The following is a 15,464-nucleotide window of genomic DNA, read 5'->3' on the forward strand; positions in this document are numbered from 1 at the left end:
ACTTTGGAGGGTGTTGGATGGTCATGGTCTGACCCTTTCCTTCCTCCTGCTCCTCCTCCACAGATGAAGAGATTCCGAGCTGCAAGGAGGCAACAGTGGAGACGACGAGCTCGGAGGAAGAGCAGGAGCCCGGCTTCATGCCCATCGCTGGCACCTACGGGCAGAACCGGCACGGCGAGAGCCCCACGGACGGGCGGGCCCTGCGCCGCTCCAGCCGCGGCTCCTTCACCCGCGGCAGCCTCGAGGACCTGCTCAGCCTTGACCCCGAAGCCCATCAGAGCTCCATGTGGCTGGGCACCGAGGATGGCTGGTACGTCCCCGGGATGGGAATTCCTGCGTGGGGAGGGAGCCAATCCTGGGTGAGCCTGAAGCTTTGCTCTCCTCCTGCAGCATCCACGTGTACCAGTCCTCGGACAACATCCGGAACAGGAAGAACAGCATGAAGATGCAACACGCTGCCGCCGTCATGTGCATCCTGTAAGTGGGGAAGGGGGAACTTCAGCTCTGGGGGGGCCAGAGCAAGGGGGTTTGGGGTGGCTGATCAGGCTCTGCAGCTGGATGTCAAAGGTGGTCTGTCCCCACAGGTACCTGGATAACCAGGTTTTTGTGTCATTGGCCAACGGAGAGCTCGTGGTGTACCAGCGGGAAGCAGGTGAGGTTGGATTTGGGACATCAAAAATGCAGCTCCAAAGTGGTGGCTCTTGGGGGGTGGCTTGGGCAACCCCCTGGGGAGGGATGTTCAGGGTGGCTTCCTTGCTTCCATGGAAAGGAACATCCCTGGAGGGATGCTGGAGACAGCAAAATCAGAGGCAGGTGGAGGTGGGCATCCTTTTCCTGGTCCCTGCCTGCCGCTGGAACCACATGGTGACATCAGTTTGTGTCCCCTCTGAGGGCTGACCTGGAGAGAGTTGTTCTTCTGCCACCGCACCCCATCGTCTGTATCGAGTTGGACTTCTTCTGGGAATGCTTTAACTACCCACCCCACTCTCCCCACACTCATAGGCCGCTTCTGGGACCCCCAAAACTCCAAGTCTCTGTCCCTGGGCTCACCGGGGAGCCCCATTACCAAGATGGTGGCGGTGGCAGGGAAGCTCTGGTGTGGCTGCCAAAACCGAGTCATCGTCCTCAACACCACCACGCTGGCACAGGAGGTACCGTGGGCGCCGGCGGGAGGGCGCGGTGGGAGGTGTGACGAGCACCGGTGGCATCACGGCGGCACCGCTGTGGCTCTGTCCCCCGCAGCACACGCTCCAGGTGGGGCAGGACGGCGGGCGCAGCGTCACCTGCATGGTGAGCGCGGGCACGGGCGTGTGGGTCGCGCTGCAGGGCAGCGCCCAGGTCCGGCTGTACCACGCCACCACCTACGAGCAGCTGGCAGAGGCAGACATCACCCCCCCGGTGCACAAGATGCTCGCCGGTAAGTGCCGCCCGTGACACCTCTCCAGTGGGTGCCAGCGCCGGCTCCAGGGGGTGCCAGCGCCCCTGGAAAATGCCCCGCAGCATCTGGCGCCACCAGCCAGGGGGGTTGTGGGGTCCCTTCCCCATGTCCCATGTGCCACAGATACCCCTAGGGATGGACCCCTGTGGGTTGGGGGTTCCCAGCCCCGTGCTGGGCAGGATAAGGCGCTGATGGTCGGGATGCTCGGCAGGCTCGGATGCCATTATCCGGCAGCACAAGGCCGCCTGCCTGCGGATCACGGCTCTCCTGGTGTGCAAGGACTTGCTGTGGATCGGGACCAGCGCCGGCGTGGTGCTGACCCTGTCGGTCTCAGCCAAGGCAGCCCCCACGTTGGTGGGGCTGTCCCAGGGTCACACCGGCCACGTCCGCTTCCTCACGGCCATCGAGCTGCCCGACGGCTTTGATGTCCTCTTCCCACTGCCCAGGGACACGGGTAGGTGGGATGAGTGGCATGTCCCAATCACAACATGTCTAAGGGGCAGTGCATAGTGTTGTGGGGCTGGAAATGCTGTTCCGGATGACCAGGAGTAGCCTTGAAATGTTGTCGGAGTCCTTGTTCCATCCTTCCCTTGTTAAAATTGGCAGTGGAGGGTGGGGGAAACTGGATGCTAAACGGCCCTCCACCAGCATGAGCAACCCCAGATTTCCCAGGGAGACCCAAATTCCCAAGGGGAAATCCCTGTGTGGGGTGTAACCCAGCCCAGCTCCGAGCCTGGGGTGGGATGGGGAGAAGAAGGAGATGGGACGGGGGCTAGCAGTTTTGAAGGGAGGAGCTAACATGGGTTGCAGGGGCCAGTTTGGGGTGGGAGGGGCTATTGGGATGAGAGGAGTTTTTTGGGGCCAGGATGTGGTACCTGGGAAAGTGGTGGAGGGGTGATGCTGAGCTGCTGCTGGTGGGGTGCTGGAGGGGCCCAGCGGAGTCGCGGGGGCACAGGTGACAGCTTTCGGGGTTCTGCACTTGGCAGGGGCCGAGAAGCCGAGTGAGGCCGAGAAACGAGACGCATCCCGCCCGCGTGCCCCCGCCCTGGCCCTGTCCAAGCCCAAGATGTTGGTGATCAGCGGCGGGGACGGCTACGAGGATTTCCGGCTGACGAGCAGCAGCGAGACCGTGGGCCGGGACGACAGCACCAACCACCTCCTCCTCTGGAGAGCGTGACCAGCCACGGCCCCCCCGGGCCGCCCCGGCCAGGACGGGCGGTGCCGGCCCCCCTGTGCGCAGAGGGGGGGTCCCGGCCCCCTCCCCACCGCCCCCCGCCCCAGCACCTCTCATCTCCAACCCGGCTGCTCTCTGTGTGCTCGGGGTTGGGGGGGTGAGCCCCGGTCCCCCCGCCGTCCCCCCGGCCGCCGCACTGGACTCGGGGGGGGGACACACAGCGCTTCGGGGGCCTCCGGAAGATGGGGAGGGGGCGGGTGTTTGCTTGGGAAGGCGCTGCGGAGGAGGAAGACGTTACCGAGCATCCCTGGGGACCGGCCGGAGGATGCCCAACAGCCAGGAACCTGCCTTGCTCTCCGGTTTTGTGTGTGCCTGCTTCACGGGGCGGGGGGGCGCGGCCCTGCCACCCCCCCGGCCCCCGGGACCCCCGGCCACGCCGCGGGACCACCCCAGGGACAATCCGCCCGCGGTGTCCCCCCCGGCCCGGGCCTCCCGCTAACCCGCTCGCTCCATCGCCAGCACCCAGATAGCTCTGTTTGTTTGTTCGTTTGTTTTAAATATATATATATATTATATATATATAAACATCCTTATTTATTGGGGGGGTTTGGGGGCGTCAGGGGCACCATCACCTCGCTGCCAGTCCCTCCACTCCGGAGCTGGGGGATTAAAACTCCCGGTTCATCGCCCTGAGGGAGAGCCTGACCCCACTGGTGGAGCTGGACCACGCTGGTGGCGGCGGGGAGCTGATGGGGGGGAGGAGGGAAGGAAATTGGGGCCCCCCTCCTTCTCTGTGATTCCCAGGGGGGTTTCGCAGCCTGGGAAGTGGGATGAAGGCGCTGCTGCCTTTTGAAGCATCTCTGGATGAGAACAATCATCTTCACATTCCCTGCCAGCCACCAGGGCTGTCCCCCCACCCTTAAAATGGGGTGACAGTGTGGGGGACCCTAAAAATGAGACTCTGCTGGACCAACCCTCCCCCATTTGCCCTTTTTCTCCCCCTTTTTCCTGCTTTCACCCCAGGACGCAGGCGAGAGCAGTGCTCCCAGACTGGGACACCCTGTTGTCCCCATGGGAGACGTGATAACCGTGGTGGCAGGGATGAATCAGGGTGTCCCCAATCCCACACAGCTGGGTGAGTGACGGGAATGCTGCCATCCCACATGGAGCCATCCGTCTGTCCGTCAGCAGGGTGAGTGGGTGTGTGCTATAATTGGGATGATGAGGATATTTTGGGAAAGGGTGGGGGGGTGGATTTCGGTCACTTGGGGGCTCTTTGTTATTAAAGGTCACCCGTGCCGGAATGATCCCAGCGTGGTCTCATCCTTCACCTCGGGATGGGGTGGCAGGGACAGGGTGAGGACGGGCACGGCTCCAACCACCCATTGGCGTCACTGGGAATGTCACCCACGGGTGCCACTGGTGATGAAGACCCCGGGGGAGAGGAAGAAACTGTTTCCACTACTGGGGTGCAGTTATTCTGTCCTGGATAACCCTGAGGAGGACATCGGAATATCCATCACGTGTGCCACAGCGCATCGGGATGTGGCACTCCCCGGCTGGACAAATGGGACATCGGACAGCTGGAATAGGGGACACCAGGTCGTCCTGGGGAAAACTGAGAGGAACAGAGGGAACACCAGGCCTGACTGCAACAGGGTGTCCCCACTGTGGGAAAACTGTCCCCTAGGGAACAGGACAAGGACAAGGACAAGGCACGGCATGCTGTAGGACAGGTAGGAAAGCGGGGTGCAGCACTCATGGGTGCCCCCTGCGAGTCCATTTGGGGGAGAAAAATAAAACCTTATTTTTTTTTTTAATTTCCTGCTGGGCACGTAAAACCCACCCCGATCTGGTTGTTCCCGTTTTCCCCCCAACCCCTCCGCGGGTGGGATGAAGCCCATCCCCTACAAATCCCGCCCCCGGCCCGGTTCCCGCCCGTAATTCCCGCAATTCCCGCGGTCCCCGCCTCGGCCGGCAGGGGGCGCTGCCGCGGGGCCCGGGCGGGGGCGTGGCCGGGGGCGCGGTCTCGGCGTGTGACGTCACGCGAGCGGGCGGGGTTGGCGGAGCCGCGCGCCCGCGGGTTCATTCATGAGGAGGAGGCGCGACCGACGGGGCGGCCCCGGGGGGAGCCCAGGGGCTCCGCGGCGGGGACAGGTAAGGGACACCCCGGCACAGGGACACCCCCTCTGCCCGGGGCGGCTCGGATTATTCCGCCTTAAAGGGTTATTCCCCCATGGGGGGGTCTGGGGTTGGGGTTTCTGCAGCTTTGGGTTGCGCAAGGAGAGGGGCCTGGTGCTTTTTGGGATGCTCGACCCCCGCTCTGCGCTAAAAGAGGTGGGCAGTGTTGTTGTGTTGGGCTTATCCCTAAAGTGGGGCACGGAGGGAGCTCCGCCTGGAGCGGGATGCGCTGGAGAGAGCCCCGCGGGTCCGCGAGGCTGCGGCTGCTGCAGCGCCAAAGTAGGTTAAAATAAAGGGGGGAGAGGAGGAAAAAGTAGGTTAAGGAATACTCACCTCTAGCTGCCTGGGAAAAGGGTAGGAACCGTGTCGGGTCTCTCTTTTTTTTTTTGCCAAAGCTGGAAAATGCCAGGGCTCGGAGCCAAAGGGCTGCATCAGCCGGGATGCTGCGGTGCGGGGCTGCACCCCGAGACGGGGCCGGGACGTGCCGCTGCCGCGGCTGTGCGCGGCCCCTGCGCTGCCCCCGGGATCATTTGACTTTAATGCTGGAATTCTGTGGCGGCTCGGCTGTTCCCACAGCTCCGATGGGGCCCGGGGAGTGCGATAATGCCGGGTTTCGCTCCATCTGCCGGACAATCCCCTCCTTGTCCCAGGCTGTCTCCAGCAGCTGCTCCCCGAAGTTTTTCCGAACAGTTGCTCCTTTTTCCCTCTGTTTGTCTGCAGGAGCCATCGGCTGAAACCCTGTTCCCCCACAGGGAGGGGAAACCCTCGCTGGAATCCCAGCGGGCAGTTTTGGGTTACAGGCTGTATTAAGGGGAATAAAGAGCTCGTGTGACCCGGAGGGATTTGGGGAGGTTTCCAAAACCAAGTCTGGTGTGTTGGCATTGATGCACCAGTCAGGTGGGGTACGGGGGTGGTGGAGCTTGGAGTGTCCTCAAAAGCAGCCAGGTCTGGCACTGGTGAGGTTATTTTTTGGTTTCCTCTGGTTTTTGGAAGGGCAAATCCTGTCGTTTTTAGGAGTGTGTGAGGGCAGCTGGGCATTCCAGCATCACCAGCCGAGGGTTTATGCCTGCATCCCCCAGCCCCAGCTGGGATCGCCCCAAGCTGCCCCCAGCCCTGGGATGGCTGTGACTGGGCAAAGCCCCAGTGCCAACCAGGAGCTGGCACCCTCTGGTCCCTGCATCTCCTGCATCCCCATGGCAGCGTCTTGGGCATCTGAGGGATGTCCTTAATCCTTGGATTAAGACTGGTCTCAGATCAGCTTTACGCCTGCTCCTGGTGGTGTTTAGATCCAGTTATCATGATCTGGAATGCACTGGTGAGCCGGGATGCTCGTGGTCCCTCAGCCGCAGTGGCACCTCCCTGTACCCTCCTGAGGCCATTTCTTCTCCAGCAGAGCAGGTCCCCAAACAACTCGGTGTGTCCCTAAAGTGCTTGAATTCCATAGCCCCGGAGGATTAAAATGCTTCACGTTAGGCTTAAACTCGAGTTTATTAGTGCTGGATTAGAGGGCAGAGAGCTCGCACGAGTATGCTGGAGAGGCACATCCCAAATCCCAGGGAGATTCAGGAGCTGAGCCAGCTGGCTCCATGCTGGCATCCTGAAGGGGTGCTCCTGTACTGGGAGCTACTGGAGGGAACTGGAGCATGGAGGATGCTCATTTCGGGTTGTGCCGTTGTGTCCCAGTCCATGTCCTGTAAACACCCAGCTCAGCCCCGCTCGTGCCCAGGACCCCCCTCACGTGTAACTGGCTGCATCTCGGGGTGGTGCTGGCCACTAATTAGGAGAAACTCGTCAGGCACAGGCTGTAACGAAGCTCTGCCGGGGCTCTCACAGGACCGTGACGACCGGGGGGGGGAATTTCCATGCGGGCGGCAGGATTTCCATGCGGAGGCTGGATCCGGGTTTGGGTTGTTATTTATTTGTTCCTTCCTTCCTTCCTTCCCATGTGCTGTCAGCATAGATTTTAATTTTAACAGTCAATTGCTGGGCCTGAAGAGGGGGGATGAGACTCTGGGAAACACCTTTTGTTTTGTCCCAGTTTTTATTTAAATACTTCTTAATTTTTTTAGTGGCTTCACTTCCTTGTGACAAATGCAAGAGGATTTCCTCCAGAGCAGGAAAAACCTTTCTTTGACGTTTTTCAGCATCATCTGCTCCTTACCCTGCTTCTTGCATGAATGGTGTGGCTCCACGGCTGAGGTTGGTCCCTCTCCAGTTTGGGATGGAGCTGGGATCTCCAAGGGAAGGGGTGATGCCGGGCATTCCATGAAATCTCTAAAAAAACTTCCTGGGGGATGGTTCAGGACTGCTGCTGTAGGGATATTTAGGCAGATGCCTTGGAGCATCCCACTGGGGAGAAAAAGGGCCCTCACGTTACTTTTCCAGTGGGGTTTTCCCTGGATGATGACTCCTGTGCTCTCCCTTGGGCAGGTCTCCCCTGGTGATGAAGAGGAGCGGGATGCACTGGTGGCTTGTCACCGTCCTGGGGGTGAGTATGGCCTCGTCTGCCCCATCCCACCCCTCTGCTTCTCTGATGCTCAAACACCACCCCATAGCTGTATAGGACATGGGGATGGGTTTGCATCCATCGTGGTGCGTTCAGTGGGTTCATATCCCGCGCGCCACTGGTGAAGGGCGTCCACTGGTTGTGGGGCAAGCAAGAGGGTGGCACCCATGGCATCACCTGTGACAGGATGGCATCTGCCACAGTGCCACCGGAGCCACACCACTGCCGGCACAGGCAGCGGGGGAGCCGCAGCAGCCGGCACTGAGCGCTCTGATCCTCCCCCAGGTGCTGAGCAGACCCGCCCAGGGGGCCGGGAGCTGCAGTCCCCCGGAGCGGGGGCCAGCGGGATGCCCGCCCGGAGAGGAGCCCACCGGGGTAAGCCGTGCCCACCCGCGGTACCTGCACCCAGAGGGAAGGTGCAGGGCCCGCCGGTCGCTCACTCCCCTTTCCCTCACCGCAGGATCCAGCGGGGACGTGCCGAGCTTGTCCCCCCGGCACCTTCTCCCTGGGGGACGCGTCCTGCGCTGCCCACACCCAGTGCGGCGCCGGGAACAGGATCCTGGTGGCAGCGGGGACAGCGGCGAGCGACAGCCGGTGCGGAGCCTGCCTGCCGGGGTGAGCCCAGCCGGGGGAACGGCGAGCCCAGCCCTGCCCTCGCTCGGGCCGTGTCCTGACACTCCCCTCCCACCCCGCAGGTTTCACAGCCCTGGAGGGGAGAGGGAGCCCCGGGGCCGGTGCCTGCCCTGCGCCGCTGCTCCCCGCGGCACCCCGGGGTGCCCAGGTGGGTGCTCGAGCCGGAGGTGTCACCCCGGGGCTGGGGGTGATGGAGGAGCTTGTGCCGGCCCTCGCCCCGGGGATGCCACACGGGATCTGTCCCCCCCTAGGGATGGGGCACGATGTCCTGCTGTGATGTGGCAGCTGAGGACACCTCTGCTCATGACACACGTGGCTTCTGCTTCCCTGGTGCAGGGCTCCTGGGGGAACGGGATTTAATCCCAACAAAGCCCCTCTCTGAGGCTCATACCGTGCCTCCTTGCAGGCCACCGGAGAGCCCGCAGCCCCGAAATGCCGGGCCGGGCACCAGGAACCAACGGGACGCGGGTGACCCTGCTGGGTGAGGAAGAGGAGGAGGCGGCAGCAGCGCAGGCGGCCGTGCTGACCATTGTCCCGGTCTTCTGTGCCATGGGATTGCTGGGAATCCTGGTCTGCAACCTGCTGAAGAAGAAGGGTTATCACTGCACTGCCAGCAAGGAGCCCCAGCCCGGTGGCACCGGTGAGCCCCAGTTGGGCTGTGACACCTTTGGTGATCCCACACCCATCTCCTCTTGCTCAGCCCATTCCTGTGGCTCCTGGTCCTCACTGTCCCAGGGCATCCCGCTTGTCCTTGGGGTGCCTTATGCCCCATCACTGAGTTTTCCCTAACTTCTGCCTCCAGGTCCCAGTTCCATCTACCAGCTGGAGGATGCCAACGAGGACACCATCGGGGTGCTGGTACGGCTGATCACGGAGAAGAAAGGTCAGGGGGTCCCTGGGAAGGGGGAAGAAGGGGTGACCTGGGCCAGAGCCCCATGACCCGCAACTCCTTGGTGTCTTCCCACACGCAGAAAATGCAGCGGCACTGGAGGAGCTGCTGAAGGAGCATCAGAGGCAACAGCTGATGCCACCAAACTGTGCCCCCCTCAATAAGTAAGAGTCCCCCTAAGGCTGCACTGAGGACCCCTCATGGTGGGACCACCGCCACACTAATGGCATCTCCCCCCTCCTCAGGCTGCACCTCCTGCCTCAGTTTCCCCCTGCCTGCCACCACCAGCAGCACCTGCACACAGTGCAGGGACCGGCCCCGTGCGCCCGCTGCAGCCAGAAGTGGCCCGAGGTGCTGCCATCGCTCAATGCCACCAAGGTCCCCAAACCCGGAGCTCATCCCAGCGAGGTGACCATCCTCTCCATTGGCAGGTAAGCAGGGACACCCCCTGGTGTGTATCCCCTCTGCAAGGGGGGACAGGCTGATGGGATGCTCCCCAACAGGTTCCGGGTGTCCCGGATCCCTGAGATGAGGAGCGAGGCAGGGGGAGAGCCCCTCCGTGGTCCCCTCCCCGCTGGCAGCGGGATGTGACCCCCGTGGCTGAACAGCACCGACGACCCCACGAGGTGAGGGGATGTGCAGGGAGGGTGGTGGAGAGCCCTGGGGGCCCTTCCTGGAGAAAGGGGTTCTGAAGGCTGGAGGATGGAGCATTAGCGCTGCAGGGACACAGCGTTAACGCTGTGGGGACAGCGAGGCAGGAGCGAGGGGGTGTCCCACGCCGCAGGGTGCTGGCAGGGCCTGGCACTGGGTGGCACGGCCGGGGGCTGCTCCGTGACTCATGGGCAGCTGCACGGGCTCACGTGCCCTCGCTCACGTCCCCCCTGTCCCCTCCTCCAGCAGCGCTGCTGCTGTGACCATCCGGCTCTGGCCCCCTCCTGACAAGGACATTGAGGGGCTGGAGCGTGTCCAGGGAAGGGAATGGAGCTGGGAAGGGGCTGGAGCCCCAGGAGCGGCAGAGGGAGCTGGGAAAGGGGCTCAGCCCGGACAAAAGGAGACTCAGGGGGGACCCTGTGGCTCTGCACAACTCCCTGACAGGAGGGGGCAGCCAGGGGGGAGATCGGGCTCTGCTCCCAGGGAACAGGGACAGGAGGAGAGGGAACCGGCCTCAGGCTGGGCCAGGGAGGGGCAGGTTGGGAAGTGCCAGCCATGGATGAGTGACACCGAGTGACTCCTGCCATCTTGGGTGGTGCAAAGGGCCCAATCCAGGCTCACCTGTGGTACATCCCTTGTCCTCCACAGCAGGCACCTCCACAGGGGTCAGTGACAGCTACAAAGACCCCGTGGAGGGGATGAAGGACACTGGGCATTGTCCCGCTCAGAGCTGTGAAGTGCTGGAGGTGGCAGCTCAGCTTCTGCTCCTGCCACCAAGGTGTCCAACAGCAGCACAGCAAATCCAGCATCTCGCTTGGCTGGTGAGAAGGATTCTCTGTCCCTGAGGTCTGGTGGTGGTCACAGCGTGGTGGCCTGACGGATAATAACTCCGGGAGCTGCAATGCTGGTGGTGGTGGCCACAGGAGTCATCATCTCTGGGAACCACGGTGCCACAGCACAGCTCCATTGGAAGCACAGAAGACACTGGATGCCATTTCATGATCACTCTCTGGGTCTGTTGAACTCTCCAGGACCATCATGAACTCCCAATTTCCCTCCATCACCAGCTGCCAGCACTCAGCATCGCAGGATAATGAATCACTGGAGCATGCAACAACTCCCCCCTTCCCAACAACCGAGATGGGGCATGGATTGCTCTGGGCAAAGCTGGTCACCTGCATCCATCCATCCATCCTCTCTCCAAAGTCTCAGTTCAGGAGGACACGGTGGTGATGCTCACCACGAAGATCACACACTTCACGTTCCATAGGAATTGCTTCTATGGGATCACGCTGGCTTGGCCATGTTGGGACCACTGGGATAAACCACCCAAGGTTGGGTTGGAGACCATCAACCTCAACCATCAACCCAGAAAAAGGGTTTATGGCCAGTCTCATTCACCTCTCCACTACATCATTGTGCCAAAAAACCAACCACCAAACCCTCCCAGGCTCTTTTATTTATTTATTTAATTTTTTTTGGAAACATTTTAATAGTTACCGAATGTTCTACATCTTACAGTAAATATCGTACAGTTACAAACTCTTGGCTGAAATCTGTCAGGGAGATCACGACCTGATCTTCAGAACCAAAACCAGAACAGAAAACAAACGGGAAAATAACCCCAAATTCACACTTCCAATGGACAAACTGAGGCTGTGGGGCTCTCCAGGGCATCAGTCCAAGGCCATGTTCCCTACACACCTGTGAGATTTAGACTTGGAAGACGTGATTACTCTTGGGTTTAATTTTTGTTTTTTCTTTTGGGGAATTTCTTTTGGTATTTATTTTTATTTAAGAGGTCCAATAGTACTTAAAAACGAGCTGGTCTGGTGGTCAAAATTAATTTAAAAATTAATTACATAGAAAGAGGGGTGGGAGCCTGGTGTGGGTTGAGGCCGTGTTGTGGGAAGGGGAGGGTTTGGGTGTGATCCTGCACCTCACCATGCTTCCCTACAAATCCCTCCCCTGATCCTGAGCCCCTCTGCCCCCAGGAAAATTCCATCTCCCAGCTCCATCCCTTGCAGGAGGATGCAGGGAGGCTGCAGGTGGCCATGTTGCATCAAGATTATTCCCTACAAGCAGCACAATCAAGTGTTTCCAAACGGGAATCACTCCTGTCAAACCACATATTTTGCTATTCCTGCCCTGCAAACATTCCCACAAGTTCTTTTACCTGATTGCCAGAGAATCTCCAAGTGCCACGGTGCAACATGCCACAAAAACGCCTTTTCCAAGGTTTCCTCCGTCCCAAGCTCCGTATTTATTTTCCTTCTTTCCCTAAGGGAATGCTAACGCACAACAGAGAAAATATTTGGAGGCTGATCCTGGCTCAGGAGCGAACGGAAGATGGGCAGAGGGTCACCACAGTTTGGGGATGAGAGCTGGAGGGCCTGAAAACATTGGCAATTCAAAAAACAACCTAAACCAAAACCACATGGATTTATGGGTATCCAGCAGCTCTTACTGCTATTGTTGGCTGGCTGGATTTTACCCAAAATAAAGCCTCAGATGTTGTTTTGCACCCCCCTAAAAAACCAGGATCCCATTTCATGCCCCCAGCTGGGAACCACATCATCCCACATTGCCTGCAGGGATGCAGGAGGAGAGGAAGGGGACAGCAAAGGGGGGTGTCTCTTGGGGAAGGACCAGGTTCGGCAGGAGGCCGGTGGATGGAGGAAAACCCAATGCTCTGAACACCCCCCACTAAAACAAACCCCTTAAATAATGCTTCCTGGGAATTACATCCCAGAACTGCAACAATGCTGAACTGGGTGATTTATTATTCATAAAATGCAGGAACAAATCCTTGCCCGGAGGGTTCAGCCACTTGGAGGCGTGATGGCTTCAGGCTGCAAGGGGCTCCTGGGGTTTGGGGGTCACCACCATCACTAAAATCCTATTTGCCCCCACATCTTGCATTGGAGCTCATGTTTAAAGCAAAGGTAAGGGCAGGGATGGGTTAATGGTTTGGAGTTATTTTCCTTCCTCTTTAGCTGGAATTTTAATCTCAGACACTTCAGTGGCTGCTAAGGATGGTTTAACCCCTCCTGCTCTTCCCCACTAATGCCCGGTGTGATTCTTCACCGTGGAAAACCCTTTTCCTTGACCAATGTCAGCAAAGCTTTGCTGGAATGAAATATTTGAGAAGCTGGTGGCCCCCACTGTGACCTTCCCATGACCCTCACTTAAGCCATGACATGACCAAGGGAAGGACTTGGGATTAAGGAAAGGGCAGGAAGCATCTCCCCACCACCGCAGCAGCCCCATGAAGCCACCTTGGGAAGGAGCTACCCAAGCCTGGCACCGTGTGGTGGCCCCAGAGCCATGTGGTGGCCCTGGTTCCACACAGTGGCCCAAGGCTGGTTACCAATGCCCTCACTAAAGCCTCTGGAGCAACAGGTGGCAAATATCTCACCTCTCCACACCTTGGTTAATGAGTATTTCTGCCTGGGAATAATGGGGTGAGGAGCACTGGATCTGCTATTGATCCAAGTGAAGGAATTAAAACCCAACTGCCCCATGTCAGGTCTCATCAGTGGGAACACTGGGTGATCCACCACACTCAACTCCTGGGGCTTTCTCCCCCACCTTTAATGTTTTTTCCTTCCAGGAGAAAGCCCATCTCCTTTCCACACAGCGGCCAAAACTTTAGCAGTTGTCCCTAAAGTGGTGCAGGGTGCCTGGGACAGTGGTGGGAGGATGTCTGCTGGGAGAGGTCCTTTGCAGAGCCCAGGATGGGATCCCAAAGCTCGTTGGACCCTGCAAACCAGAGTGCTATTACGTTGGGAGACCTGACTCAACGCTGACAGACAACTCCTGGTACGTAACACAAAGTCAACACGAGAGGAAAAAAGGGGATCTCAGAAGTCTTCAGTTCCTGGGATCTACTGGGGGTTTTTTGGCCCAGGTTTAACTGCAATGTGCTACAAACAGTGGAAGGACAATGTAGTGGTGTTATTTCCCAAGGTCCTGTTGCTCTTTACTAATCCTTGCCTTTGCCAAGCCAAATGGGGAACCTGCTGATTATTGGCTCTTTTTCTCTTTTTTTCTTCTCCTTTCCCTCTGTACAAACCTGAAGTACAACCCAAGGGTGCCCCTTCCCTACCCCACAGCACTGCTGTGCAGTCTTCCCCCACTTTGTTCCCCTTGAGGCTGAGGAGGTCAACCACAGCTTTGCTCTAGATTTCCTTTAAAACCAGCAGAATCAACCAAATGACCCCCAAACAGAAGCGCCAATGCCAACACCCAACCTGACAAACCACCTGGGACCAACCAGTGGGAGGAAAAGTCCTCCTGGGATCCCTTGTTACTCCCCATCTGGCCCATGCTCAAGGGAAGCAGCTCCAGGAGCTCCTCCCAGTGGCAGCAGAAGCCAAGCTGGGAGACACAACAGAGAGCATGGAATACTTTTGGCACACTTGAGGCAAAAATCAAAACCCAACCAAGCTTTTGTCTCAAAAAAACAATAAAATCCCAAAAACCTTGTTTCTCTGCTGGGTTTAGTGACAAGGATTTAAAAACAAACTGGCCACAAGCATTGTCTGCAAATCCAAACTCCCTCTGCTGCCCTCGAGACAACTTATTGCTCTACTTGGACACCCCAAGGTGGGATGTCACCAGCTTCCTGTCCCCATGTCCCAGGGTAAGCCAAACCCCCCCAAAACAACCCTGGTGCCCACAGCTTCTGCATGCCTGGTGTCCTCCATCCTGGTCCATGTCAACTGTGGATCACCTTCCCTGCTGTCACCTCTTCTCAGGTGCCTTCCCGTGAAGAAGGCGACATGTTTATTGCTATTGCTTCCTCCTCTCCCACCTCTCCAAGCAGAGCAGCCAGACATCATCCCCCTCCCCGGCCTTCCTCTATGGTGCTGGTATTTGTGCTTGGATGAACATTTCTCCTGGAAGTCTTGGAGCTGTAACCCAAAGAACGGGAGGGGGATACCTCAACTGCCACAGAGGCAGCACAGTTTGGTCTCAGCCTTGCCAACACCATGGGTGCAAGGTGAAGCCACCCATCTTCCCCTCGCCCTGCCTTGAAGACTCATCTCCCTCAACCAGATGCCCTCTTTTCCCACACCACCATACTCTGGAGAAGCTCTTCAGACCAAACCCTGAACCAGGAGAAGCTCTTCAGCCCAACCTTTGGACATCTCCTTGCTTCCCTCGGCAGCTGCCCAGCACATCTCTGCCTGCAAACAGCAGCCACGCAGGAAGGAGCCGCCTTCTCCCTCCCACCGCCCCAGGACGTGGCTGAGGGGGAGCATCCCGCTTTCCCAAGAGGTGCAAGATGCTCCCAGGGCACGTGTCTTCCCGCTGCTCCCTTCCCATCACCCATGATCCGTTTGCCCAGTTGGAAAAAGCAGACCAAAGACCCGCTGGTGACCAGTCCTCGTGCTTCCTAAGACAAGTGTGTTACGTTGCTAATTATATTTATATTCTCTTACTCCTACAAAAAGAAGGGATGAGTTCAGAATTCCACTGCAGATAATGCATTTATAATCTATCACGACAGCTATCTGGAAGACACCAATTTTCTCGTAATATGTTATGGAAGATTGAATAATTTATATTCTTCAACTAAAAATACCCAAACCAAATCGGAATAAGCCTGCCTACCAGCGCTGTGCTTTTCACATAGTACCCTGAACATCAACCACTCTTACTAGCCAAAAAAAATCTAGGCTCTTGTCAACAACGACGACAACAGAAAAATAACAAAAAGAACCCAAACGAACAAGAAGTGGGGGGGATCTTTGCACCACTCAGCTGGGCAATGCTGGAAAAGTGAAGATTCTGAGCTTTCAAATGATAGGACCAAAGAGAGAACTTGACTATTGCTCAGTGTCAGTATGTGTGTTACACAATTCATGTGGGAGAAGGAGGAAGGGGGAGGAGGGGGGAAAAAAAGAGGCAGAAGATTAGAAAAAGCAGCTTTTACAAAAACCACTAAAGAATGCATAAAGTGACCCTTGCACTTTTTTTTTCTTTT

The 15,464-nt window shown here is 58.1% G+C and overlaps 2 protein-coding genes across 2 annotated transcripts in view; both read left to right on the forward strand.

Annotated features, from left to right (window-relative positions):
• Window positions 1–3,187, forward strand: part of ARHGEF17 (Rho guanine nucleotide exchange factor 17) — a 28,886-nt gene extending 25,699 nt beyond the window's left edge. Inside the window, exons 15-21 of the mRNA XM_069026600.1 lie at window positions 64–310; window positions 391–477; window positions 585–652; window positions 1,003–1,151; window positions 1,243–1,417; window positions 1,650–1,892; window positions 2,425–3,187. Of these exons, the coding sequence (XP_068882701.1) occupies window positions 64–310; window positions 391–477; window positions 585–652; window positions 1,003–1,151; window positions 1,243–1,417; window positions 1,650–1,892; window positions 2,425–2,615 (1,160 nt within the window). The 3' untranslated portion in view covers window positions 2,616–3,187. The remainder of the gene's footprint in view (window positions 1–63; window positions 311–390; window positions 478–584; window positions 653–1,002; window positions 1,152–1,242; window positions 1,418–1,649; window positions 1,893–2,424) is intronic.
• Window positions 3,188–6,876: 3,689 nt separating this feature from the next.
• Window positions 6,877–10,207, forward strand: RELT (RELT TNF receptor). Its single transcript, XM_069026614.1, has 11 exons — window positions 6,877–6,992; window positions 7,224–7,281; window positions 7,585–7,674; window positions 7,760–7,914; window positions 7,995–8,080; window positions 8,339–8,572; window positions 8,735–8,815; window positions 8,904–8,985; window positions 9,067–9,252; window positions 9,325–9,447; window positions 10,121–10,207. Exons 1-10 carry the CDS (start codon window positions 6,967–6,969, stop codon window positions 9,410–9,412), a joined length of 1,086 nt encoding a protein of 361 aa, XP_068882715.1. The 5' UTR covers window positions 6,877–6,966; the 3' UTR covers window positions 9,413–9,447; window positions 10,121–10,207.
• The last annotated feature ends 5,257 nt before the right edge of the window (window positions 10,208–15,464 follow it).

Source organism: Aphelocoma coerulescens, chromosome 1 (genome assembly GCF_041296385.1).
Source record: "Aphelocoma coerulescens isolate FSJ_1873_10779 chromosome 1, UR_Acoe_1.0, whole genome shotgun sequence".
NCBI lineage: Eukaryota > Metazoa > Chordata > Aves > Passeriformes > Corvidae > Aphelocoma > Aphelocoma coerulescens.

Coding starts and splice junctions, on each gene's coding strand:
- RELT (XM_069026614.1), top strand. CDS start 6,967: ATGAATGGTGTGGCTCCACGGCTGAG. Junction 7,282..7,584: donor GGCTTGTCACCGTCCTGGGG/GTGAGTATGGCC, acceptor ATCCTCCCCCAG/GTGCTGAGCAGACCCGCCCA. Junction 7,675..7,759: donor CCGGAGAGGAGCCCACCGGG/GTAAGCCGTGCC, acceptor CCCTCACCGCAG/GATCCAGCGGGGACGTGCCG.